General features: G+C 40.1%; 5 protein-coding genes across 7 annotated transcripts in view; 1 reads left to right on the top strand and 4 right to left on the bottom strand.

Moving 5' to 3' along the window:
- Positions 1–10,273, bottom strand: part of kif22 (kinesin family member 22) — a 65,539-nt gene extending 55,266 nt beyond the window's left edge. Inside the window, exons 1-13 of one of the 2 annotated variants that reach the window (XM_033984250.2) lie at positions 10,153–10,267; positions 9,420–9,631; positions 9,213–9,340; positions 8,855–9,006; positions 8,563–8,772; positions 7,876–8,269; positions 6,942–7,056; positions 6,481–6,601; positions 6,052–6,232; positions 5,655–5,749; positions 5,248–5,445; positions 5,108–5,167; positions 4,855–5,030 (exon numbers count right to left, since the gene is read on the bottom strand). In XM_033984250.2, the coding sequence (XP_033840141.1) occupies positions 5,001–5,030; positions 5,108–5,167; positions 5,248–5,445; positions 5,655–5,749; positions 6,052–6,232; positions 6,481–6,601; positions 6,942–7,056; positions 7,876–8,269; positions 8,563–8,772; positions 8,855–9,006; positions 9,213–9,340; positions 9,420–9,607 (1,872 nt within the window). In that variant the 5' untranslated portion in view covers positions 9,608–9,631; positions 10,153–10,267 and the 3' untranslated portion in view covers positions 4,855–5,000. Of the gene's footprint in view, positions 1–4,854; positions 5,031–5,107; positions 5,168–5,247; positions 5,446–5,654; positions 5,750–6,051; positions 6,233–6,480; positions 6,602–6,941; positions 7,057–7,875; positions 8,270–8,562; positions 8,773–8,854; positions 9,007–9,212; positions 9,341–9,419; positions 9,632–10,152 lie in introns of those variants that run through there. The other variant, XM_055229620.1, reaches the window with a different exon arrangement.
- prrt2 (proline-rich transmembrane protein 2) lies at positions 418–4,743 on the bottom strand. Of its 2 annotated transcripts, none has more exons than XM_033985439.2 (5): positions 4,298–4,743; positions 3,499–3,782; positions 3,052–3,341; positions 2,823–2,952; positions 418–1,964 (listed from the first exon to the last, which is right to left on the bottom strand). In XM_033985439.2, the coding sequence occupies exons 2-5, from the start codon at positions 3,728–3,730 to the stop codon at positions 1,948–1,950; spliced, it is 669 nt and encodes a 222-aa protein (XP_033841330.1). In that variant the 5' UTR covers positions 3,731–3,782; positions 4,298–4,743; the 3' UTR covers positions 418–1,947. The 2 variants fall into 2 exon arrangements, with proteins under 2 accessions (XP_033841330.1, XP_055085597.1); XM_055229622.1 differs by lacking the exon at positions 4,298–4,743 and adding an exon at positions 3,884–3,902.
- Positions 10,274–10,653: 380 nt separating the features above from the next.
- On the top strand, positions 10,654–12,527 carry pagr1 (PAXIP1 associated glutamate-rich protein 1). Its single transcript, XM_033984248.2, has 5 exons — positions 10,654–10,814; positions 11,037–11,210; positions 11,431–11,749; positions 11,836–11,924; positions 12,194–12,527. Exons 2-5 carry the CDS (start codon positions 11,054–11,056, stop codon positions 12,427–12,429), a joined length of 801 nt encoding a protein of 266 aa, XP_033840139.1. The 5' UTR covers positions 10,654–10,814; positions 11,037–11,053; the 3' UTR covers positions 12,430–12,527.
- Positions 12,528–12,676: 149 nt separating this feature from the next.
- Positions 12,677–18,652, bottom strand: tlcd3bb (TLC domain containing 3Bb). Its single transcript, XM_033984247.2, has 7 exons — positions 18,252–18,652; positions 16,993–17,193; positions 16,809–16,892; positions 16,488–16,713; positions 16,244–16,339; positions 15,163–15,272; positions 12,677–14,543 (listed from the first exon to the last, which is right to left on the bottom strand). Exons 2-7 carry the CDS (start codon positions 17,115–17,117, stop codon positions 14,273–14,275), a joined length of 912 nt encoding a protein of 303 aa, XP_033840138.1. The 5' UTR covers positions 17,118–17,193; positions 18,252–18,652; the 3' UTR covers positions 12,677–14,272.
- Positions 18,653–19,118: 466 nt separating this feature from the next.
- Positions 19,119–25,015, bottom strand: mazb (MYC-associated zinc finger protein b (purine-binding transcription factor)). Its single transcript, XM_033984243.2, has 7 exons — positions 24,065–25,015; positions 23,738–23,888; positions 22,940–23,364; positions 22,338–22,585; positions 22,197–22,260; positions 21,783–21,954; positions 19,119–21,697 (listed from the first exon to the last, which is right to left on the bottom strand). The coding sequence occupies exons 1-7, from the start codon at positions 24,095–24,097 to the stop codon at positions 21,366–21,368; spliced, it is 1,425 nt and encodes a 474-aa protein (XP_033840134.1). The 5' UTR covers positions 24,098–25,015; the 3' UTR covers positions 19,119–21,365.
- Positions 25,016–25,547: the final 532 nt, after the last annotated feature.

Below are 25,547 nucleotides of genomic sequence, written 5' to 3'. Positions count from 1 at the left end.
ACCGGGAGGAGGCCCCGGGGAAGACCCAGGACACGCTGGAGGGACTGTCTCTCGGCTGGCCTGGGAACGCCTTGGGGTCCCCACTGGAGGAGCTGCAGGACGTGTCCGGAGTGAGGGAAGTCTGGAAGTCCCTGCTTAGACTGCTGCCCCCGCGACCCGGCCCCGAATATCCGGAAGAAAATGGTTGGATGGATGGATGGATGGATACATAAACACTACCTCTAAATCTCTAAAACACCTACCCACAATGTGATAAACTGGTTGATGATATTTCATATTGTAATATTTTTGCTGATTATGACATGGTGTCAGGATTACTTTTTCCTGCTGTAGCCCATGTACCCCTGGCCTAAAGTCCGTACTTAAGATAGTCGTTCCAGCATTGGCTGAGGCATCAGACATAAAAAAGTAAACATGTTACATGCATGTGTATTTATTGTCAATGTGCTGCATTGTTTCCCCGAGTGCCAAATCACATTTTCATCAATTAATCAAACTATCATCATACATGAATTATAAAAAATCCACAACATGCCATTAATCACAAAGCTTATAATACCCTGATGGCAATACAATAACTTTCAAGGCTAACCAACAGTGTCTACTTAAAGCTAAATCATGTCTACTAGAATCCACAATATTAACATTAGCAATATTAAGTACAATTGAGAAACATGTTTAGTACCAGTATAAGAAAAATTCATATTAATAGCAGTTTTGAAGTGTTAGGTTGTGATTGTGTGTTTTACTGAAAATTTGCATTTGATTAACCATTTCGTCCCAGTAGTTTCATATCACAGTGAAAACTGCAAAAAAGATCAGAGGCAACCATATAATTTCCTCAGAATTATAAAAAACTGGCTACTCCAAAGTAATCATGAATTGATTAAATCCTCACATTGTCAGTACATTGTTAATTACAACCCTTTCTCAAATAGAAAAGAGAAAAAAAAAAAAAAAGAATTGCAAAGTTACATTGCGATTGCACCAGACTAAAGCTACAGCCACAGAGATACAGTATAATTGACACAAGCCATTTCATTTGTTAACCAAATAGTATGATGCCCATATAAGTACCATATCACCATCTTTTACTGAGACACAGTGGTGAAAGAGCATCACCATACAAATGACTGATTGAAAATCTCAAGTTTCAAAATGTTTTCTTACAAATATATAAAAAGATAGGGTATAATATGTAGATTAAGTGTTTATACACAAAGACCATATCTTGCTACAGTGGTTTGCAGTTCACAGTGGTATCCAGGAGAGGAGGAAAGCACCATTTTCCTCAGAAATAGAAATTTGATGAGTTGACCGGAAAGTGACTATGGTATTTAGCTTATGATTCTTTGAAATGACTTTCCATAATCCTCGGTTTTACATTTCAGAGCTCATTACAAGTCCTTGTTAGACCTCCATTTTATCATCCACTGCTGTAGCTATTTTCTTAGAAAATAGTGGAGCAGTGTAATTGTAAACGAACTTTCTTCTGTTCAAAGCAACACAAATCCCAAAGCCATCCTGTGTAATTGAAGGGATTTTATGGCGAGCAGGAGCATCCTGGTGGTGGTGCAGTGAAAGAGATTTGGCAGACATTTTGAGTTTGCATGTGACACTAAAGCTAGATGCCCTCTTTCCTCTCTGCCCCAAATTTATAGTCCTGTTGGTCAAATGTCTGAAACATTTGACCAGATTATGAAAGGTTGCACCCCCTACACCTACAAGCAGATTGAACCCTCCCTGACTCACATCAGTAGAGTATTTGCATGTGTTTTTCATCCATTAGCAAAGTGACTGCACTAATAAAGTTTACAGAAATATTAGTAAGCACTTAATAATAGGTGTACATTTGTCACATCCAGGTAATGACTAGGCGGTAAGACGGTAGTGCAGGTGTGGGCCAGGTGGTCTGATGTCTTATCCTGTTTCATCGAGGAATGAAACTCAGGTTTTCACATTTACTATGAAAAAAGAAAAGGAAGCACATTAGTGAAAGCTATATATTGTGTAATATTGATGTATTAATAAACACCAGAGGACAGTTATATAAGCAGGAAAACAAGGACTGTTGAGTCCCAGAGCCCATATGCTCAAGTCATTTAACACTCAAGTCAGAGTTAATGAGGACAACTCCCAGCTTAATGAGCCCAACAGGCTGTGCCTGTGCATTCAAAACAACATAACCGATTAAACCGTATTTAAATACATTTTAAATAATAAAAAAAATATATAATTATCCAACAACCTAACTAAAGTGACTGACATAATCACTGTTCTGTTACATAAATCCCTTTATTTACTAAGAACATTCAAAGTACAGACACTTGTCTTGTGAGCTTTGACATCTTTCACACAGGTACATTATATACACAAACAAGTGGTACAGGAACAGGAGGACATTTTCTACACAAGTGAGTAGTGACAGAAAAGGACAGCAGACGACACAGATCACTGAATGTAAACACAGTATTGTGGCATGCAGTCACTCACAGCTGTGTGAGAAGAATGTCAAACACTAGGAGAGATGTATCTGTTTAGATTTTTTACTAACAAAGCTCCTGAGGACAAGTGCTGCACATGAATTAGCATGATTTTGTGCAAACAGATTTTACAACTTATTAGTTGCTTTTTGTCATTTATGATAAAACTAACAGTGACAGTATTAGGTTTTTGGGTCAAGGCCTCAAAGGGCATTTGCAGGCAAAGCTATCCAGACTTCAGCATGTTATCCTGATATTCAGGGGGAAAAATTGCAGACTAATTGAACATTTAGAGAGAAAAGGGATAGCGGTTTTAAAGGTCAGATTTGGGACACTCACTAGCCAAGTTGACAATGCAGGCGATGATAATGACCGTCCCTCCAACTAGAGACACCATGGCGAGCATCTTGGCCACACGTCCCAGGCGCACAGCCCCATCCAGGTTTCCCTGCTCCAGGCTGTTTTTAGACTAAAGAAGACCAGAGCATTCGTCAGGTTTTGTTCAGTGCGTATGCACTACATATAGTGCATGGCTAAAAATAATCCACACGGTGCACAATATGCTTACCATGATAGAGTAGACAAAGCCCACAATGTTAATGGGCCACACAGGACAAAAGCATGCCAGCACGGAGAGCAGTAGGTAGTCCTTAACCTTGGTCCGATCCAAAGGGGGGTTGGTAGCGATGCTTGAGTGGCGGGACAGGGATGGCCGGGGTGAAAAAGCTGTGTAGCCAATAGATCCTGCTCTGCTGCCTTTGCGGGTTTTGCCCTGATGGGGATAAGAGATGGAGTGCTGTCTCTTTGGTGGAGAGGAGATGACTGGAGAAGTGCTGTCTGAAGGGTGGATCCCATTACCTACACAGAGGGCAGTAAGAACATGCAGTTAGAAACAGAAGTGTATGCATGGTGCCTTATCCCCTTGTGCCAGAAGTTGACTTTTCACAAGGTATGAGACTAAACAGCTGCTGTGCAACTACCCACCACCGCAATGAGGGCAAACTCATTCACTCACCGTTCTTGAGCTTCTCGTTGATAACTATAACAAGCTCTCCTTTGGATTTGCTGCGGGGAGGCCGAGAGTTGGCTAGACTAGTGCTATTGACGAGCTGTTCACCTATAACCGGTGGGCATGGCACAGAAACAGGGGCTTGGCTGGAGAGGGAGTTGGGTTCCTGGTCCAGTATTGACGGCTGCTCGTCTCCAGGCCAAATGGCAGAGGATGGCATCATGTTCACAGACATCATGATTTTTTTTTTTTATTCTTAAGTTTTACTCCGGACTTGAGTCTAGATGCACCTGGGTGGGAAAATGAATAAGACATTGAATAGATTAGCAGGTTTTAATTATCCGATTGTGTAATTTTTCACTCAGTCAGGTCCATTGTAAACAAAACACACCTATGATGAACAATAGGGTCATCGCCTATGATTTACCCCAGACGTTTTAGACCACAAAGACATGATAGATGGAGCGTGCTTCTTTTCAAAAAACGTGGCCAGTGTTTCCCTGCAGGTGTGTACATAGTCTACCATTATTTCATGTGTACACAGGGATAACTGGCATATGGCGGCAGGCTGGTTGTTGTGCACGAAACAATATGGTGAGGGATAGTCCGTGGACAGGATATAATGGACAAAAGGGGAAGCGCAAAGTCAAAGGAGCGGTCTGCTGCGTGTTAATTAGCCCACGGTTGAACCACTGAACATGACATGGCCTTGAAAAACTCAGAATAAGCAGAATAGGCCAATTTGAACCAATCGACAGACAGAAAATCTATAAAGCAAAAATTGTTATACCAAAGAAATACTGACCTTTTAATCCCGTTTTTCAACACAGTGGGAGCATCCTTTGCTTTTTCATGGCGCAATTCTCAGGTGCGTAAATCTTGGATCAAAAGCGGCACATCAACATGGAGAGCCGCAATGTTTTCACAGACGCAGAGAAATCCGGGGATGTCCCTTTATTTAGCGGTGGAAGAAAGCGAGTTGTTGTTTGTAAAGAGCTTCGTTCACCAAGCAGTAAATCGGATGGGAGTCTCCTGATAGCAGCGCGTATGCGAGAGGAGGGGTGCGCGAAATGAAAAGTGAAATCTAGTAGACGACGTGCGCGCGGCTGGACAAGGCAAAGGGGGGAGGGGGCGCACATCACCTCGACCTGCTGTCCTCAGAAGCACTTGCACACCATCCACCGTTGTGAATCGCTAATCCTCTACTACAATATATTAAAAACAGACTCGCTAACAAATACATGCATTATTAAAATTGGCACTGCACAATCTCTTTTGTAACATGCGCTGGAATGATTGGGTTAGTTTTCGTGCAGGAATATTTTGTATGCAACAGAAAAAAACCCAACTAAAGACAATAAATGTGTATCAAAGCATGTTTACTAAAAGCAATAGGGCGCCATCAATAGGTAACAGTGGTAACAACAAAAATAATCAGCACAATTTAGTGAAAAAGGTTAAAAAAGGTTAAAATAAAATTACAAAATTAAAAACAAGAAAAAAAGAATTCATTTGCCCATGGCGCTCACAATGTTTGCCTGAAAAAGCAGAAGAAAATGAGTTAAAATATGAGTATTTTGATGGGTCTATACAAGCAAATGATTTTTAGGTGTACCTTCATGAATGATGCAAACCTCTTCTCTGTCATACCCTCAACTTTTCCCAAGTCTTCCACCTGAAAGACAGCATCCATATGATTTATACACAACATACAAATCATGTAGTTAGGGCAAATACAAATGCACAAAGACATACCTTTGTGAAGTCTCCATGGATCTCTCGCCAGCCCAAAATGAGCTTGGCCTTTTTGTCCCCAATCTGCTGCAGACTTTTCAGCTCCTTGAGGGACCCACTGTTGAGAATCTGTAGGATTTTCTTTCTAGACTGTTCCAAGACTGTTGTGTCCAAATGGGACTCCCAGTCTTTCTCTAGGTTCTCTTTTCCATCCAGTGGCTACATGGGAAACAACATTATGATGGTTATCTACAAATCAGTGTTTAGGATTAGCCAAATTTTCCATGTAGAGATTCTTCATGCAAACATTGTGAGAGTGATTAGGTTTGCAAATTGCAGTTATGGTTTCATTTGATTATGTTCAAACTTTAAAATGCATAGGGAAAAAGTTAAACCAATAGCAAAACACTCAAGAGTTGACTGCTAACCTCAAGCTGGTCCAAAAGCCTCTGCTCTTTCTTCTTGACACACACAGACTGCTTTTTGACAATAACCAGCTGCTGAATAGGCTGAAGCTGGGAAACTGCAAGAGACACAATGTTGTTTTTTTTAGTTAATCTAGTTTATTGTAGCTATTCTTTTTATGGTGTACATGCCAACCTAATTTATGACCATTCACATTTCAGCATGGCAATAAGGAAATGTATTTGAGATGCTGAGTGTAAAAAATAATCTGAAATCATCATTTGATACAAACGACATAGATCCTCTTACTCAACATGACAAAACTTTACCATTACAGTTTTTCAAAAGCTTATTACATAAAGTTTATAGCACTTCACTTATTGCACATAGGGTAACATTTAACAAAGCAATACTACTGACCTTGTAATGGTTGCACCACGGCCTTTTGTTTATTTGCTTTGGTGTCCACTAGAGGTTTCCTTTGTAGAGGTACTATATTGTTTTTAAAGCTGGACTGTGGACTTACTCCTGAGTTTTCACCAGTAAGTCGACTGAACAGGAGGGCCTTACTCTCAAACTCCCTTTGTTTCTCCTTTAGCTCCTGTGGATGATACACAAGTGTCCATTAAAACCTAGTCTTTGGTGCAAGAAAATACCATGAAGGCTTTATTTTATAGTCAATATCCTTATTTTGAGCCATTAACCACATTATGTCTTTAAAAAACAAAATATCCAGCAATAGCAACAATTCTTATTTGAATTTTGGAATGATTTGCTCCATTTGAGTACATGTACATGATTTTTGTTATGTAACAAGCAATTAGAAGTAAATTGATTGTTCCATTTCACCTGGATCTCTTTGCGAGACTGAGCCACATCTTTAAGCATATTGAGTCTGTCTTTATCTTGGCAGCTCATCATAAGCTTCTCCAAGGCAATCAGTCTGTCCATCACTGATGGCGCTGCAAGACTAGGGAAAGAAAGGTGGTAAAGTGATGTATCCTTTATGAATATTAGATTTTAAAAAGGGACAATTTAACAAGCGACAATGACAAGACATTTACATTTATCCATTCAACAACTGAAACCAGACATGTGTAACGAGACAATCCTACAAAAAAATAAAACTAAAATAAATTATTTGAGTGCCTATCTCTATTCTATTGCTTTCCTTAAACTGTGCATTGCAACACTGAAAATTCCCCCACTGCGGGACAAATAAATGTTCTTATGCTCCTCAACTGCAGTTCTTCCATCCAAAATAATTTTCATAGCAGGACAAATTCACACATTACACCATGACATTTAACCTGTGAAAATGTGAAGAAGATGGAGAGGGCTCTGCTTTTTTCTCTTCTTTCTGCCTTTTCTTCTGTGGCTCTGGGCCAGAACAGCCTGCCTCCTGGTCTTCTCTGGTTCGCTTCACTGGAGATGAGGACAGAAGGGAAATTAAACATTCATTATTTGGAGCACTCCCTGATTTGGAAGTGAGAGTGAAGGTGGGAACAGTAAAGGCGGTAGTGGCTGAATTACAGCAATAGCCTGAAGAGCATGGCTCACATTAAAAATTCATAAATGGTAAGCATCCATAAGGCTCACAGTCACCTAACTGCACTTATCCCTCAGTACTACACAACAGTGCCACCTACTGAGTGAATTGTTTAAAAAAAAAATTAATCTTCAGAGTGTTCCCCAAGGTGAATTTGCCTTACAGATGCTTAAAAGCAATGATAAAAACAGTGGGAACAAAATGTAGCCATCACAAGTAATCTTGGTAAGGGTGGGACGAGACAATTCTCACAAGACTGAATCCACGAGAACGAGCTGAGAGATTGTGAACTGACCAGATTATTGAAATTTCTATCAATTTTAGCCATGCATAATTTAAAATGAGCTGGTGTTGGACCATTTAGAGAGAGCTCTATAGTGTAAATCCCCACAAATGCACCACAACAGATTACTACAATATACAGTAATTACACTTTCACTTATATTATTTAAATACATCTGACAAAAATACTGTCGCTTCTGTTCTCCATGTGTGGCTCCAGATTTCTCTTTTTTTCCTTTTATATATTTTTGAATTGTTTATCTAAATCTGGGATAGTGTTTGCTACATACAGATCTTTATGTGGAGTCTCAACTGCAGTTATTCAAAGATACGCAGCTTCCCAGCACTTAACCGGCCATACAAAATGTAAAAAATATTGTGATTCTTGATTATTTGTTCATCTGTACACTCACCTTGAACATTGGGTATAGTCACAGTTTCTCTGGTGAACGGCTTGTTAACAATAAGCTTGGATTTGGCTGCAAAGTTCAGTGCACTGAAAGTATCAAAATAGTATTTGTATTCAGGGGCAATATTTGTGATCATGACAGAGTGTGCAGAGCCTCCCAGAGAGTCCTGCAAGAGCCGAGTGAGTTTACTATCTCTGTATGGCACACGGCCCGATGTGCCAGAGTTCAGGGAGTCCACCACTTTGCTCAGAGTGAAGAGGGACAAGTTGATAGCACCACTTTCCTTGAGGCGAATGCCTTGATTGCCAGTACGACGGTTGTCCTCTGACCCAGCCAAGTCCACCAAGTACAACTTTCCAGTCTGTTGTCGATGAGACACACGCTGCGTTCTCACCACCTGATCATTTGAAAAGGTTGTGGAGGCAACAAAAGATGTATTAAAATTGTGTTCATTGTAGTTAAATTACACAAAAGAACCAGCATAGCATTAGTATTTAGAAAAGTGTTTCTTCTCCACCGTAGTCCCAAAAAGCCACATGTTAGATGAGATTGTTGCAGAGGAGTATTCATTTTAGCACCCGCTACCAAATCCACAAGACTGCACAAGACTACGACCTGTTAAGATGCTGTTTGTAGCCCAACTCTGCAAGCTAAAGTGTACAGTCAAAGAATATGACTTTTATGACATACCTTAATGAGGAGGATTGCATGGCTACGACTGGAGCGCTGGTTTAGTTTTGTAGATGCAGTTGTGCGATTAAGAGTTGCAGGGACAAAATGTTTATCGAAATCAGCAAAGGACAAGACGGTAGTGTGAGTGAGGCCCGGAATAAGGATATTCTTCTCCTTGTCTTCTCTTATTGGAAGGTCTTGGGAGTTTGGTGATAAAAGGTCCAGTACCTTATAAAATGCATCAAGCTCAGATATGACCGGAACAAAACTACAATAAATATTTCATATTAAAATGTTATATTTTTTTTACCTTTTCATTGTAAATCTCCAAATAAGACATCCCAATACTGTAGTCCCATCCATCTTCCTCATTCTTTGACTGAACCAATTTGCAAACCTCACGGACAGCCCTGGGAATCACTCCTGGCTGTTCTGAGCTGCCCAGCATGGTATGAGTTTTGCCTTTTGAAAAACGTTAAACAATAGAAAGTAATTTTTTATTTTTTTTTTTATCTATGGGGTCAAGGTTCTTGCATCAATTAATTTCTCCCCCAAAAATATATATCAACATGAAAATAAATAAATGTTCATTTAAACAATAGCATGATCAAATGTGTAGTGTAGTGAAGAGCATAACTTATCAATATGTAAAAATAAAATCAACATACCTGCTCCTGTAGGGCCATATGCAAAAACACTTGCATTCTGTCCATTTAGTATATGTGGGAGAATTGGTTTCACTGAGGAGAGGAAAACTTCTTGTTGTGTTGTCTTTTCTCCGTGAAAAACGTCAAAACTAAAGAAAACAAAGGGGGAAAAAACACCTCAAGTTATTACTGATGCTGCATCAAGTCAGACAAACGCTAAACACATACTGATATTTGACGGTTTCTGTGGCGTTTCTCCAGTTGATGATTTCAAGGTTTTGTGAATCTACACCTCTCACACAAGGTCCTTCATCTTTTTCATCAGGTTTGGCCATATAAGGCCTCAGCCGGACAGCTACACGCACACGGGATGTCTTCTTTGCCCCTCCATCTGATATAGGCACACGCTGAGCCATGGTCGACTCCTTAAAATCCGAGGCCTGTTTTGGGAAATGCAATCGATTATGTTGCAGCACAAGAGCATTGAAGTCAAATCTCTAGGCCAGAGGTGTCCAAACTATGGCCGGTGGGCCAAATGCAGCCCTCAGGTCAGTTTTTATTGGCCCTCAGGCCTCCTGCTGAACCGGCCCGATTGATCATAAGCAGTACTTTTAATTAAACTATTTCTATCACTATATCCTCAAACATCACATTGCATTGTGATACAGACCTTAAATTAATGTTTCAAACCTTATTAATCCACAGCGGCTCTGTCAAAGCTGTGTATAAAGCACCGCACTGCATTGATCACTGGTCTATGGCCCTCCACTTTGAATATGTTTTAAGATGTGGCCCTCGATAAAAAAAAATGTTTGTGCACCTCTGCTCTAGGCCGTAAACATCTAACGATACGTTGTTTGGTGTCTATGGCTAGTTTTCCACAGCTGTGAACTGTTAGCTCAGGCATTGTTTTCTGGTACTACAGATGTAACTTGTATAAGTTGGAAATCAAAGATCTTACCGATATATTCCAGAAATGACTGCCTGTTCGTAACAAATTCTAACATGTAAACATTGCAGACTCCGTGTTTAATAATGGCGACGAGCCGTTCAGTGGCTTTAACTGAACATTTTCAAATGAGGAGCGCAGCGACCGGAAACAAGAACTAACCAATCAGAGGCCGCGGACAACCCCATGTGACCAGCCTTTATTTCTCTTTATTTCTTCTCTATTACTGTGGTTTTATAAATCATAATTTTAATTAACATTTAGTTAATTAATATCCACGTGTCATTTGATGCATTATAATGTAACTATTTTCTATAAATATTTATTTTCTGCCATGTGGGGCTTGGACATTTTCCGGAAGTAACATAAAGTGACCACAGATCTATAAACACAAATCTATCCCCCTCCCTCCCGTTGGTTTTCTTCTCGCTTTCTTGACTTGGTGGGTGTATCCAGATGACTTACGCATCAAGGGCCATGTTGCATCCTGGTTGAGCACCAGAAGCGCGCAACGCCGCCGCTGCAGCGCTTCCCCTTTTCCAAAATGGCGCTTTGTTTATGTCTTTGTAATATCGTTTATTATCTTTAACGAGCCTCATGCATTTTCTTGCCATATTACGTGAAATTGATCAATTTATTTTGCATTTTAAAACAGAAGCAAAACCGGAGATCAGGTGGTTATTTAAACATTTTCCTACATTAGCTTGCTAAAACTACTAAGATCCTGTTCTTATAAAAAGGCCTGAAAGTGGAGTATAAATCGGTATAGTTTCGTTTCTTAGAGGATTACGCCAGCACCCATAAGATGCCTACTGTTTATATATTAATATAAAATTGTCTTCTAGCACAGCTAGTTCTGAGATGTTTTGTTCCTTGTGCTTTACTGTTTTTGACAGTGTTCACCTGCACCAAAATGATGCAAGCTGAGGCTATTGACTCGACAGTGAGAGAGGGCATTGAGGCTCTTGGCGTAAAGGATACCGAACAATCAGAAGCATTTAAAGAAGAGGAAGATGCAGACACAGATATGACAGGAGTCCATGAGGAGGCTACACACTCTAAAGGCAAAGGTATCACAATGCATTCATCCACTCCGCTTACATGACAGACCAACACTCTCAATAAATTTTATGGCACGTGGATGTTACTTAATTAAATATACACACTGTCCAATTATTCTCTGGAGTAGAGGCAATGGTTGCAATAACATGTTCTATGCTCTTTAGTTAGTTGAATTATTAATATTGAGTTCTGATGTATTAAGCATTCTACCTGGTTTTACTCCTGCAGATGAAGAAGTAGATGTTCTAGATGGCACCTTAAAGGATAATGCCCAAGTGGACAATACAGATACAGCACAAGCCACTAAGGACACAGAGGAATGGGAAATTGCATATAGTGATGAAGAAATGGAAGATCCGAAAAACTGGATGCCTCCTCCATCGGAAATCAAGAGACTGTATGAGTTCCTTGCCAAAGGGGAAATGCTAGAGATGAACTTTGTTCCTCTTCCTAGAAGACCGCCAACACCTGAAAGGACACCCTCACCCGAGCGAGACGACGAGGATGAAGCAGCAAAGGAAAGAGAGCGGGCGGAAAGAGAACGCAAGTATGTATATAATTTTATTTTGTATCTAATTTTGTGAAGCCATCGGTTCACTGTAAACTAAACAATTTGAAAACAATTTCTTTCAGGCCCCCAACTCCAACAGAATTTGACTTTGATGAGGAGCAGTTAAAAACAACCCCAAAAAATGCCTTCATGAACAGACGGAGAACTCCAGGTTGCACACACATTTTTTACTTCTGTTAGTTGTTTTCAATTTTATTCACACCCACATATTGGGAAAGCCGGTTTTCTGTAATGATTACTGGATTTTTATTAGAAATATGAAAATTCACAAATTGTGAAACATGATCATTATTAATTTTTCCTTACCCCTACCTCTATTAGAAATCTTTGTGTTAATGTCATCTAAAATCCTCCATTTGCTGTCATGTAAGAATAACAATGGTTAATATAAAAATATCTATACTTTTCTTGTATTATTAGGATCATCAGCTCGCTCATCTGTGAAACGAGAAGCCAGATTGGACAAAGTGTTATCAGACATGAAGCGACATCGAAAGATAGAAGAGCAGATTTTGCGCACTGGGCGGGATCTCTTCAAATGTGAGAAAAAGCTGGAAGAAGCGTTGTCTCCCAACTCACAGAAAGAACGTGAAAAGGAGAGAGAGCGGGACAGCAACCCCAATACCATCTTCTCCCCAAGGCAGAGAAGATACTGAATAATTTAAGCGGACTTGAATTTTTATGTAATAATTTTTTATGTGTGTTTTGTATGACAATTCAGCTATTACTCTAGATAAATAAAAACAACAATTTTTCATAAAGAGCATATTATTTTATCAAATAGATTTAACTAGCAATGAATGAATTTGTTCCTAGCTGTGGTCAACTCTAGCTCCCTCTAGTGTTCTTGTGTTAAATCTAAAGTGAAAACTTGGATACAAATGGAAGAAAAGATGAGGCATGGTCAGGACAGGAGAAGTATATTTTTGCTAAGTTTGAGTAACAATACAGCCTTCACATAAGGCTCAGAAGCATAGAGTATATATGTATGCATAAATATGCATTCAAACCACAAACCAAATAAATAAATAAATACTTACAAATAAATAACAAGCATTTTGTGGAATATATAGTACATCAGTTGTTTTTTTTTAGTATTGGCCAAAAGCAGTATGTTACGAACCATGGAAGAGGGGAATGGATATTCTGTATTCAACATGCCCACAGCGGTCCAGGTTTTAGCAGTCGTGATGGATACTGCGCTTATTTTTTTCCCCCATGTCCAGGACAGTGCAGCTGCTTTAAATGAACTTAAAACAAGTAATCAAGTGCATTCACAAAATCTGTGGCTGAAACATGGCTCAATGATCTGAGCACTTAATACAGTATTAAAGGCTTTAACAAGTCAGTAGTTCAAGCTACATTAAAATAATTGGCAATGAACAAATGTGCTGCATGTCAAAGACTGTCCTTATCTGTTTTGTTTCCCTTCAACATGGAATAATTCATGTCCTCAAACAATGCTAATACTTAAAATAATTCAGGCAGATTACATGAATACTCAATTAACACAGCACTAAACCTAAAAACATACATGAAAACTGCTGCTACTGTGCATCACTTGCTTTTATGCAGAACATTGCGATGCCAGTAATCGGAATGGAGTAATATCTACATTTAAACTATAAAAAAGTGGTGTAAGTGTCTGCTGCAGTTTGAAAACTGAACACATGAAATGCACTTGTCTGAAAGTAAAATGCATCAACAAGACAAAAGCTAACAATGACATGGAAATATGGACAATTTTACATCAGCTATGTACACCCGTCACATGTTCCAGTGTGAGGATCCTTTTGTCTCTCCTCCCAGAATACAAAATAAATAAATAATAAATAAATATAAACACAGTAGATGATTGAAAATGTGAAAAGGGATAAGGCAGCAGAATACAGTCTTTTGACATTATTCCCTCCTAATGATGAGTCAGTTTGCAGGTTGGTTACATTTTGTTAGAGTGACAGTGACTACATAGAGGATACAGATAATAAACACTAACAAGTCAAAATACTGCTTAGCCAGGAGTTTTTTTTTTCTTTTTTGAAGGTCTGATTCGTTACTAACTTGAATTAGGCCTTCCATCTACAGCAAATGTACTAACATACAGTATAATACATTCCTATTATCCTGCTCTTTCTACACTTCCAGGCAGAGAGGATTCATTTGATCTACATGAGGGAAATAGCCACCTATACTTGCTATACATACAGAAGATTCCTCTTTAGGTCAGTGCATGTTCCTGTCTGTCACAGTGCCCGATGACATCTTTAAATACTGAGTGCACAATGCCTTTTGATTATTAGAACCTTTCAAGCTGAAGTCTCTTAAAGCCAGATATCTAATCCTTAGATTCTGTGACTACTGGCCAAAATGACTTCAGGAGGCAAGAGTTGGTAGCTTTACATTGCTACTTATTTCAAGTCTAACTTTGCCTTCAAACTTCCTTTCCTTTACATACTCATTGGTACATTCGCCTCTTCCCTCCCCACCCACCCCCCACTCTCAGTGAGTTGTCAGCTCAGGCTCTGTGGGCCGCGTGCTGTAGCCATTAGCTGGCTGAGGCAAAGCGGTATCATCCATTTTCTGTTGTTCTTTTGGTGCGGCCGATGTCCTAGGAGGTATCCGAGAGCGCGAGGTTCCTGTAAATAGTCGCAGGGCGCCCCTGCAAATGAGTGAGAACCAGTAGAGCTGGGGCGCCATAAGTAGAGCAGCACCAAGGTTACAGTGCCACGGCACTGACAGAGGAACCATGTAGAATGGGATGGATGCGTACCTGGGACCAGTGGGCAGGAGAGAGCATTGTCAAACTGAACATCATTTAAATATGTACAATACTGTGCAAAATAACACAGCAAAAAACAGCAGATCAGGAAAAAACAGATCAAAAGGAAAAACCTGTTTTTACCAGTCAGTACAGTACTCAGTGCAGTTCAACAAGGATTACATTGTTCTTTCACACAGCGCAGTGTTGTTCAAAAGAGAAGTGCAACATCAGAAGCAGATAAATGAAATAGTATTTACATGGCAAAACGGTATGAGTAAGTGTAGTAAAGTTAAAGTAATAGAAAGACACCAGGCCCAAAAGTCATGACAAGCAAGCTGCTAAGAGGGATTTATCTGCTTTTTATGTAGCATTTTTGAACACTGTATAAGAAGCTGTGTGGTCACTAGTCAGTAAATTTATATCCATTATATAGAATCAACAACTACCAATTTGACATCTTTTCAAAATCTAAAGAAAACAATGTCTTTTCATGGACACTGTTGTACAACATATGTCCGATGTATAAAGTAACAATTTACTGAATTTTAAGGTTTTAGTGACAAGCTATGACATACCCTTTAAACTGTCTGAACCATACTGTGTGGTAGAAGCAGGTGTCGAGACGTACCTTCCATAAACGTAGTAGAGGTAAGGGAAGAGGAGGACTCGACAGATGAAAAAAGTGATCAGCATTAGAGCCCCATTCACTTTGTGCAGGAGAGTGTGTTGTTGTTTATACTGAGAGCAGAAACAACCAAGAAGGCAAGAGAGAGAGACAGGAAGGAAAAGAGGCAAGCAGTACAGATTGTTGAGAGCCAACATTGTTAATCACACTTGTCACATACCAAGCACAATAGTTATACTACTTCTAAATGGCCACAAGTACATCAACTGCATGTGAGGGACTCCAGGCGCATGTATGGCATTTGTCTTCTCATTGTCATTAAATGATTTGATGACTAAGTCATTTTTGGGAAAACTTTTTTGTAAAAACATTTTTTTGACTTAAGACTAAATGCTTTAGACTGAGGCGTAACATCGATTTCACAGTGTTAAAAAACTGAAGTAGTGGATTTAATTAGACGGGATATCTAGTTAAATAATTTCAATATTTACTTAAATGAGGTAGATGGGGGTTTTCATGATAATCCCAGTAAAAAACAAATACAAATAAAATGCACTTTTTTTACTGGAATTATAGCTTGATTTGTACAGGTGATAATATTTAAAGGTGAAAAGCATCCACTTTTCTGCCTACATCTTTTTATCTTGTGTCACCACATGTTTGCTATTGTGGCTATAGGTGTAAGGGGCGCTCCAAAATGCATTTATGCCATTAAAGTTTATCTCACTGCCACACACCGGGGGGGAGGGGGGGAAGGGGGGCTGATATTGAATCTGCTGAGCATCCTGCCTAAATACTAGTGGCTATATTCAGAGACAAACAGCTGTGGGAGCCTCAGAGGGGACAAGCATAAAGCAGGGATGACTTTTAGATGTAACACTCACACCTCGCACACACTGCCCTAACTATACTACATTGCATTTACCAGTTATGTTGTTGCGTTTTGTTTAAAGTATAAATGAAAAGGCTGCATAAAAGGAAAATAAAATTAATCAAATTACAAAAGAAAAGGAAGAAGTACAGTACACAGTTGCCAGTCTAAGTCATGCCCATGCAAAAACAAAACACTGACAAAATTACTTACCTGGATGAGTATTTTTCCTAAGCAGACAGATGGCGTGCTGACCTCAGCCATGAACATTACACCCTGGAAGTAATCTCCCCTTCCTTGCCGCCAAAACTATAGTAGGTAGAAAGCGAAAAAAGAAAATTAAGCAAAATGAATGCATTCAACTTAAATGTAAATACCTACACAATCAAATAACTAATTTCCTGATACTGCCAAGTTCCAAACATAAAATCAAAAACATCAAAAGCGTGATTGTTACCACAGAGACAGGGAAGCAGACGGTGACCATGACAACGTGATGCAGCACCATGAGGAACTCCCGACGCAGGTAACTTGTCAATGCTGAGCTCATGGACCGTGGCACAGCTGTAGCCTCCTCATGCCCTTTTACCTGGATCTTGTACCAGTAGCACATGAACATGGCGTAGATGTCATACACAAAGTAGGGAACGGCAAACATGATGTAGGTGCTTGTCAACCAGTGCCTGTGTGAAGAAACAAGAAATTCAATACTTTTATCCAAAACAGCTTTTTCCAAATTAGTTGTTACATAAAACAGAACTCGCTAAGGCCTGCTTACTGGTCCTCTATGATGTCTTCACAAGATGAAGCGATAATGTACCCAGCTGACGAAGCCATGACTGCCTGGACAGATGACACCAACCTACAGATACGGATTATTAGAAAATAAAAACACAAAGGGTTGACAAGGGGACAGGCTGAAGTTTGAACAGATTCTGGACTATTTCAGTGTTGTGCCTTACCTGGCTGACACGATGACGGCATCTCTTTCGCTCCATCTCAGTGCGGGGAATGACTTTAGGCATTGTTTAGACAGAAGGAAAAGTCCTGGGAAGAACACAGAGCCGGCAGCTAGAACAGTCAGCATGGTGCCAAACGGTCAGTGGGTTAGGCAGCGAGTTCAGTGGGCAATCTGATTCTTAAGATCCAATGCTCTGTCGTCTCTGTGAAAAAGACCAGTAAAAACACAGGTCTCACTGATTATGGCTCAATGGCAACTCCTATCTGTCTGTGTTTGAGCATGCTCTAAACATTAGCAAGAAGTGCACTCAACTAAACATATGGCATAACACGCAGGGTAAAACTGGATTAAAGATGAGTGGCAGTCAAAATGAAAATACTGAACAAATGGGAGATTGGATGGAGAGCATCTCCAGAGCACAAAGAAGTATGTCATAGGGTCCTTTGTGGCGCTCAGTGTCCATATGAAAGTATGATAGGCCTTATTTAATGTTCCCTTACTTCCAAGATGTGGCCATGTGGTAGTTGCATGAAGTTGAGAGGGTTGCATACATGCACTAGTAACCAAGCTCAAGAATCATTAACAAGTTCTAGCCTACCAGAAAAATATGCACTTCATTATTTTTAAATTTAAATAAATGCTAAAATATCAATACGAGTTTAACTACATCCTGCAAAAATTGTCAATTCATCAAATCATTTTTCTGCTAAACTGCAGTGTGCAGTGTGTTTACTCTATTCGGGCCAAGAGATTTGAACATAAGACACATGCACAAGGCATTTTTCTAAAGGTTTTGTATTCATTCTTATGCCAGAGTCTATAAAAACAGTTCTATAAAGACATAACCCACGTTATGGGCACACACGTATAACTCTTGATGAAAACTCCTTTGTGAAAACGTTTTAAATGCGCAGTGTCCAAACGCTTTACCAGAGAAGGCTGGCAAATTTAAATGTCATCGTTCACCTGCTAGAAAGTGATATAACAGCGTCTGCCTTTGCAAAGGTAGAGTAACATGCGCCAAACTTCGATGTACAATAGTACGAACCCTTGAGAAATGAATACCGCGTGAATCTACGATAGAGAGAACGGGAGTATCATAAGGTTACATAAAATATTCGTAAACGCGGACACTTCGGTTAGCCTATTTGTTTATAGCATGTAGCATTAGCAGCTAGCGGATCAGGTATCTGGCAAACTTGCTGAAACACTGCATTTAAGCTACTGAGGATGAAGGCGAAATGTTAAAAGCAAACTTACACAGAGCCTCTGGGAAGCCTAGTCAACGACCAGTAGAAAACCTAGTCCAGTCACAGGATGCAGTTAAAGATGTCCCAGGGCTCTCTGCTTCGATGCTCCGCATGTTTATGTGACCGCCTCAATATCTGCAGCGTAGCACAGACGAGCTAACGCTAGCATGCAGCAGGTCGCAATAAAATCTAAAAACAGCTCACTGTGAGCACGGGAGACGGATCAGCCAAAGCACATAGGTATCTAATAAGTCAATACGGAGTTTGGTCTGCAAATCCTCTGCAATGACCCAACCGCACCGCTATGCCATGTCATCTGTCTGTGCACTGGTCAGGGCAGAGATGCGGTGCACCGTTGACTCAACACTGGGTTGAACACTGCTGCGCCAGCTACTTCCTCTCCTCAGCAGCAGCGCATGTCATCACTCACTGCACTGCATTTTGGAAATTAACTTTCTTGTTTTCTAAAGGCTGAATATCCACGAGTAATCTAATCTGTAAATGATGTCATTAATGGCAATTTTAAGTATTTTCTCTGAAAAATGTTTTGCTTCTGTTGACTGCTATAATAACAACTAAACCCTAACAGCTGTGTACATCACAGATATTGTACATTAATTATATCTATTATAAAATTAGTACTATTCAAATAAAAATCACCAACAGATTGTAAGGATAGCTTGTCATTTTTGTATAATGCTAGGTTAAACTGGTTACCTGAAACAAGTTTCAATAAGTATCGGAAGAACAATGAGAAGATAATGTTGATTGAACTAGTATCCCCTTGAAAGGTCTAGAAGTGAAACCCACATTTACGATATGCTGTATGGCATGGGATTTTCTTTTCAATGTTACAACAATAAACAACATCACAATATAAACATTGGCCATTTCTTTGTTTTACTTTAAACTGTCCAAATTACAAAATAACATGAGCTCTACTTAATCTACAAAATAATATATGACTATTTTAATTGTTGCATTTTTTTCTCTACCTATACCCTTTAGACATGCATACTGTTGAGAAATATAAAAATATAAATATAAATACAGTACATCCCATTGATATTCTTAATGAATTCATGACTAAGTTGATCTTTCATTAACAAATTCAAATGTTGCAGATTACAATAAGGCAGAAAGATGTTTTGCGATAGCTGTACAGAATCGAAGAGGTATTATTTTTCTTGATGCAAACCTAATATAGTATTACTATACAAATGTTAATCAAAATACAGCAAATCTAACAGGGAAGATATCAGAAGAAATTTAAAGAAAGCAACAACTGCAAATAAAAAAAACAAAACATGAACACAGCTAAATAAATGCACTCCAGTAAAAAAAACAAACAAGGTTTGTTATCAACACGGTGCTTTCTTCTGCAGTACTACCATTTTACATCCTTCTCTTTGACAACAAACTCACAGGAAAACCCAATACAAAACATATAAAATCACATGATTAAAAACATTTAAAAGAGAACACCCTATATAAAGGGCAGAATATCAAATGCATATTTGTAATTATCTGACTGATACAGAGGAAAAAAAAACAAACTATGGCAACAACAAGTACAATCAACTGAATCGCTGTCAATTTTAAATACATAAAAACACTTTTTTTGTCATGACAGCTTTTTTTTTTTTTTTTTTTTTAAAAAAAGTGGCATGGCTGTGTTAGCTTGATTGCATGCAAAGGTAGTTTCAGGTGCCAAGGCTGCCATGACAGAACCAAAAGGACTGATTAACAGAAATGTATTTTTAATGGCCAGATTTAGAGAGGAAGACTCGGAGCAAAACACAGAATCCACAGATTTGTTTACTTTTCTAATCTTACTGAATAAAACAATATCATTTTTAAGGTGCTTAAATCCCCACAAACGGCCTTCAGATATCTCTGTACTTTTAAAAAATAAATGTACATCGCACAATGCATAAAGACCAGTGGCCACTCATGTTTTTAGCCTCACACTTGAAACAGCCAATTCAGAAGCTCTAGTCAGGTTATATTAATCTACACCATGAACCCCTTTTCTCATCTTGGATTCGATTAAATCTACCACTCAGCATTTGTAATGGTAAAGTAACTGCAAAATGGAGGTAAGACCAGAGTGCCTGAAAATATACAGTACTTTTTGGGCCTGGAAGCAGCCTATGCACGCATTAGGAGTGAAGGCATAACAGTTATTTCAGTGATCATGATACCATAATTATGTTAAGTTTTTTCACATTCAAGATTAAAATTTACCACTTAATTACTAATATTATAAATTCAGGTTGTTGTTAGTGTTAATGTAACTGTTTAAAATGTTTCTTTATATGATTTCCATAATACCCAGAGCAACACGGCCACACTGCCCTATTTATACTTTTTTTTTTTTTGCTGAGCTTAAATTTCACCTTGCACTACAACATCTGTTTAATTCCCCTTAAGTGTGAACCAAACATTACCAAAGTGAACATCAGAAAACTATAACTTTCACACTATCCAGTCTCTTCCTCTGCTTAGGAACGGGGGATGATATTGCTGAGGCCTGCTCTACGAAGCTGGATTTGTGGGTGAGGTAATTTTGAGTTTAAACCTGGTTTAGAGGTACTACTACACTACTGCTCCACATCAGGTTAAGTTCCCAAATAAGATGAGAAGATGACTCTTTAACCAATCAGAAACGAGAAACCAGTTACTGTAAGCTGAACGAGCGGTCAGTGTGTGTGTGGAGAGGAGCGCGTAGACCTGAGGAAATGCGTAAGTGGCGTATTCTTGTTTATCGATGGGCACAGATTTATAAAGAGAAATCCATTGTTTAGACCAATATTTTATTTTTTAATTCCTCATGATTGACAAGCATGATTGACAGTTATTTGTGTATGAAGTACTTCTCTATTGTTTGAAATACTTTTCTATTGTCCTAATTTGCTGGCTGAAGCCATCACCAAGCCTTGTTCTGTGAACGTAAACGGCTTCATTCAGAAAATCACGGGTTGACAGAGCAAGCTGTGAATCCTCTTTGTAGTACCTCTTATCCAGAGATGCTCATGCCTGGGTTTGTCTATCCTGGATAAGAGAAACTTATCTAGGATAGGTTAAGCCAGCTTCGTAGTACATGCCTCAGAGCTCTGTTCTGCTAACTCTGTGACTGAGGTACAGCAATACTCGAACAGTCTGTGACCAGCAGATCAACCACAGTGCCTCCAGTGACATACACAGGGTGGGCAGTCACCATGTTGCTGAGAGACACCGAGCTGGAGGCCACACTGGAGGCAGGTGCAGCCTGGTTGCTGTTGTGGGTGCCCATGTGCCCTTGAAGCTGGGTTGGTGTCTTACAGTGGACACCGCATAAGTGGCACACAAGTACTCCACTTGAGGTTGTGCCACCAAAACCCCCAGGACTGTCCTTCCACTCCTGACCATGGTGCTTTTGAGCATGGACACGGAGATAAGTCAGTGTTGTGAAGCCTGGTGGGGAAAAAACACCAAGTAAAAGTGAATTTAAAGGGGTTAAAATGTATTCACAATCAAATAGAAAAGAATTAGGATTTACTGCGGTTGCACAGGTGGCAGACATGATGCTGCGACTGATTGTGCACTCTCATGTGATCCGTGATGTAGGCAGCTGAGAGGAGTTTTCCACATATGTGACATGGCACCTTCTCTTCATGACGAATCATGTGTGCACGCAAGCGATCCTTTGTTGCAAAGCTTGACTCACATGTCTGAAAATTTACAAAAATGTCAATGTGGAAAGTAGCTACAAATAGTCTGAAATTCCTCATTTGTCTGGGAGTGGGTCATGGTAATGGAATAGTCCCTTCCTAAAAGACATGAAACTATATAGACCATATATCTATAAGATATTAGCAAATCAAAACAGGATTTTCTCAATAAACTCATATTACATAACAATGAGTTTATAAGAAGTATATCATAAAAGCAAGGAAAAGTACAATTGACATACCGGGCATTTGAAGGGTCGCTCTGATGAGTGCACCTGTCGGACATGACTGTTGAGGTGGTCAGGCCTATAAGAAAAAAAGTCAGGTTGGGAGTCATCACCTTGCACTTACAGTAATAATGGAACCGCAAACAAATGACTTACCTTGAGAATGCTTTGCTGCATTGAGGGCAGACATAGGGTTTTTCAACGCCACCTTGATGTGAACGCACATGGTGGCTCATGCGATCTTTCCTCTTAAAGCGCTGCTGGCAGATGGGACAGGAGAAGGGCTTTTCATCAGAGTGGGACAGCCGATGGCGGTTGAGATGGTACACATCACGGAAAGCCTTCCCACAAGTCTCACAGGCATGGTTCTTCTTCACTGGGGTCGGGTTTGCATTTGATGGACGCTGAAAAAAAAAAAAAAAATTGTTTACAGTTTCTTATTTAAATAAATAGCACACTAAAATAAAAAGGCCATGCAGTGACAAATGTTTTACTAGACAGAGTTACAGAGAACATGCAGGAGAGCATAGGGGAGAATATTGTTAAAGTTCTGTCACTCATTGAGGCAAGCTTTTAGTGAAATCTTCACTCTCAAAACTGTTGGTTGTACCTATATTGACAAAGCAAGAGACATGCACAAACTACATAACCTTTAACCAGGCTTTAACAAACACTGACTACCCAGGGCCAGGCTGCTTTAAGACATGCTTTGAGATTTTGGGGTTGACAACAGTCATTGTGACAAAGCCCTGACCCACCTGTACTGTCGTCCCCGTGGCCATGACGACAGCAGCAGGAGGCGGAGCATGGGGATTTATATTGGCCACTACGTTTGCAATGGCAACCCCTTCACCATCCTGACTAATGAGGGTGGGATGCTGGACTCCCGTCAGCACGTCGGGAGGGTCGAGAGTGGGAGGTACAGAGAGGTGTAGCAGGGATAGGGGCACTGTGGTCCTCTCCGTCCTCCCTTCGCCCCCCACCGCTACCACCGACGGGACGACCGCTGCCACCTGGCCCACCACTGCCTCTTTTGCTCCCTCCGCCTGCTCTCTGGCCCTGTCCTTCATGCGTACCCCAGTGTGCACTGACTGGTGCCGCCGCAGGTTGTAGTTGTTCTTGAACTGCTTGTTGCAAATGGCACAGATGTGGGCGACACGTGCTGGACGGGACACAGGCTTCACTAAACCAGGAGACAGAAGAGACAGGATTGCGACATTACCACCTTTGATTTATACAGTCATTGTTTGCAGTTCAAAACTATACCTACAATATACCAGGTTCACTACAAATAATAGAACAAATGAAAGAGTAGAGTTGAAAATAGTAATTGGGCCATGACTGCAGTCATTACCAAACAAGGTATGTAGCTAACACAACAAAGTTTTCAAACACATAAAGGTGTTAATTATAACTATATCTAACATTTAATAGAGATGTAATAACAAACAAAAGCTTTTTTGTGTAGTTCTGAAAACAGAATAGAATTATGGCTGTCGAAACATTTATAACTGCAGTTTGCTCCATTGATGCTGGGCCCAGGGAGTGTCCCTCACCTGGCATGGGTTCCTCGTTGAGAGCAGCAGTGTCCACAGTGGAGGGAGGCTGCGCTATGTGGTCTGTGGGTGGGGTTTGGGGAGAACTCGTCTGCGCTGGCATAAGCTCTGATTGGAGACTCCCATCCCCTTGATTTTGGGTGGGAGTATTCTGGAGGGGCAAGTAAAAGGCCATCATAAATATAAACACCACTCAGAGCATTATCAGAGATGCTAAGAAAACACGGATATTTTGAGACCACTGGCGTATGCAAAATGACAATATCTGATTAATGCGCATTTGTGCATGGTGCGATGGAGAAAAACACGACTATTATTCAAACCTACCTGGAAGAGAAAATTGCTCCAAGCAGCATCCATTTTGCGCCACAACGACAGAGATTATTGGGTTAGCTTCTGATTGAGATTATGAGAGAATTGCATTGAAATATCCCTCGTTCACTGAAAACTGAAGCCTAAAAACCCTCCATTCAGCAGCAGAAACGACAGTTCCGTGGTTTTACTTTGAATAAAGTCGTCTGGGAAGATATGTTTTAGTCGTTGAGGTAGCTGCAGTCAGTTACATGCACGCAGCGGTTGTTTAGACGTAGGCTGCAGAGCACAGGGCCACTGTAATAGCGTTCTTCTCTCACTTTGTTTATACAAGTTTAATGAAAACAACACAAACCGTTATAACTAACGTGCCAAATCACTACAAACATTGGCCTAAAACCTAACTAAAACCATGATCTAGTAAATTAGGATAAAATAACTGTAACGTGAAAAATTAATTTAGGCTGCATTACAAGTATGGGTGATAATAACCGCATCTACAAGCACAGCAGGGCATGCTTAGTTTGGAGAATTTCTGAGTCTTTTTGTCCGGGTTCCTCGATAGGCCTCTTGGGTGTAAGTCGAAGCCTCGCTGTCGAGTCAAGCCCTGACCCCAGCTGGAGGCGTTCTCTCCGGGCCGCAGCCTCGCTCCTCACCTCGGCCGTTCAGCAGGGAGGATGTCATCTTTCTTTTTTTATCGCCCGCTCTCCCTCCTCCCTCCCCGTCTCTTTCTTCCTTTTCTTTTTTAATTCCTCTTTCTTCTCCCCCTCCTCTCCTTTTCTCGCACCGCTATGTCCCACTTGCTCTTAAAGGGATCGCCTCTGATTTCCGCCTCCCTCCCTCCGCTCGTTCCTTTTCCTCCCTGGGAGTTTCGGCCGACTTTAAATGCGTTGCTCTCTCCCCCAGCTGGATGGAACCGGGAGCAGAGCAGATGCACTAAAAAGAAAAGAAAATAAGGGGAAAAAAACATCCAATCCATTGGTTGACATTGAACACTATTCTGGGCGGAATGATCGACGCATCTTAAAGGGCGGGGCTCACATCCAATTCAATGAACAATGATGTCACAGATTGTGTAGCGCAAACTGCATCCGTTTTCAATCCAAATTCTCCAGATTAACAGACGCCTTTTCGAAGTATTAACAATAGAAGTCAGGAATTGGTTTTCAAACTCTCAACAATGTATAAAACGTAACTTTAATAACGTAATTTTAACCGCCTATATATCTGTATAAAATATGTAGTTATTGATGTAATTAGTGTGTTTGAGGGTGAGTGTGTGTATACATGTATGCATGTGTGCATATATGTAGGAAGGGGGGGGGGGGGTAAATAAATCAAAAATAGTCTTGTGTTAATATCAATTTATTATCTTTTTAAAATTTATTCTAACCCCCTCATTCCTTTTCCAATGTAGTGTTAAGACTCTCTTCAACGCTGAATTTCTTCTAACATCTGCCCTTCTAAATTCTTCTCGTTTCACCTTCAAGTATGGGTG

Source organism: Periophthalmus magnuspinnatus, chromosome 19 (genome assembly GCF_009829125.3).
Source record: "Periophthalmus magnuspinnatus isolate fPerMag1 chromosome 19, fPerMag1.2.pri, whole genome shotgun sequence".
Classification (NCBI taxonomy): Eukaryota; Metazoa; Chordata; class Actinopteri; order Gobiiformes; family Gobiidae; genus Periophthalmus; species Periophthalmus magnuspinnatus.
Note: the sequence above shows the minus strand (reverse complement) of the source record. Positions and strands in the feature narration are given on the sequence as shown.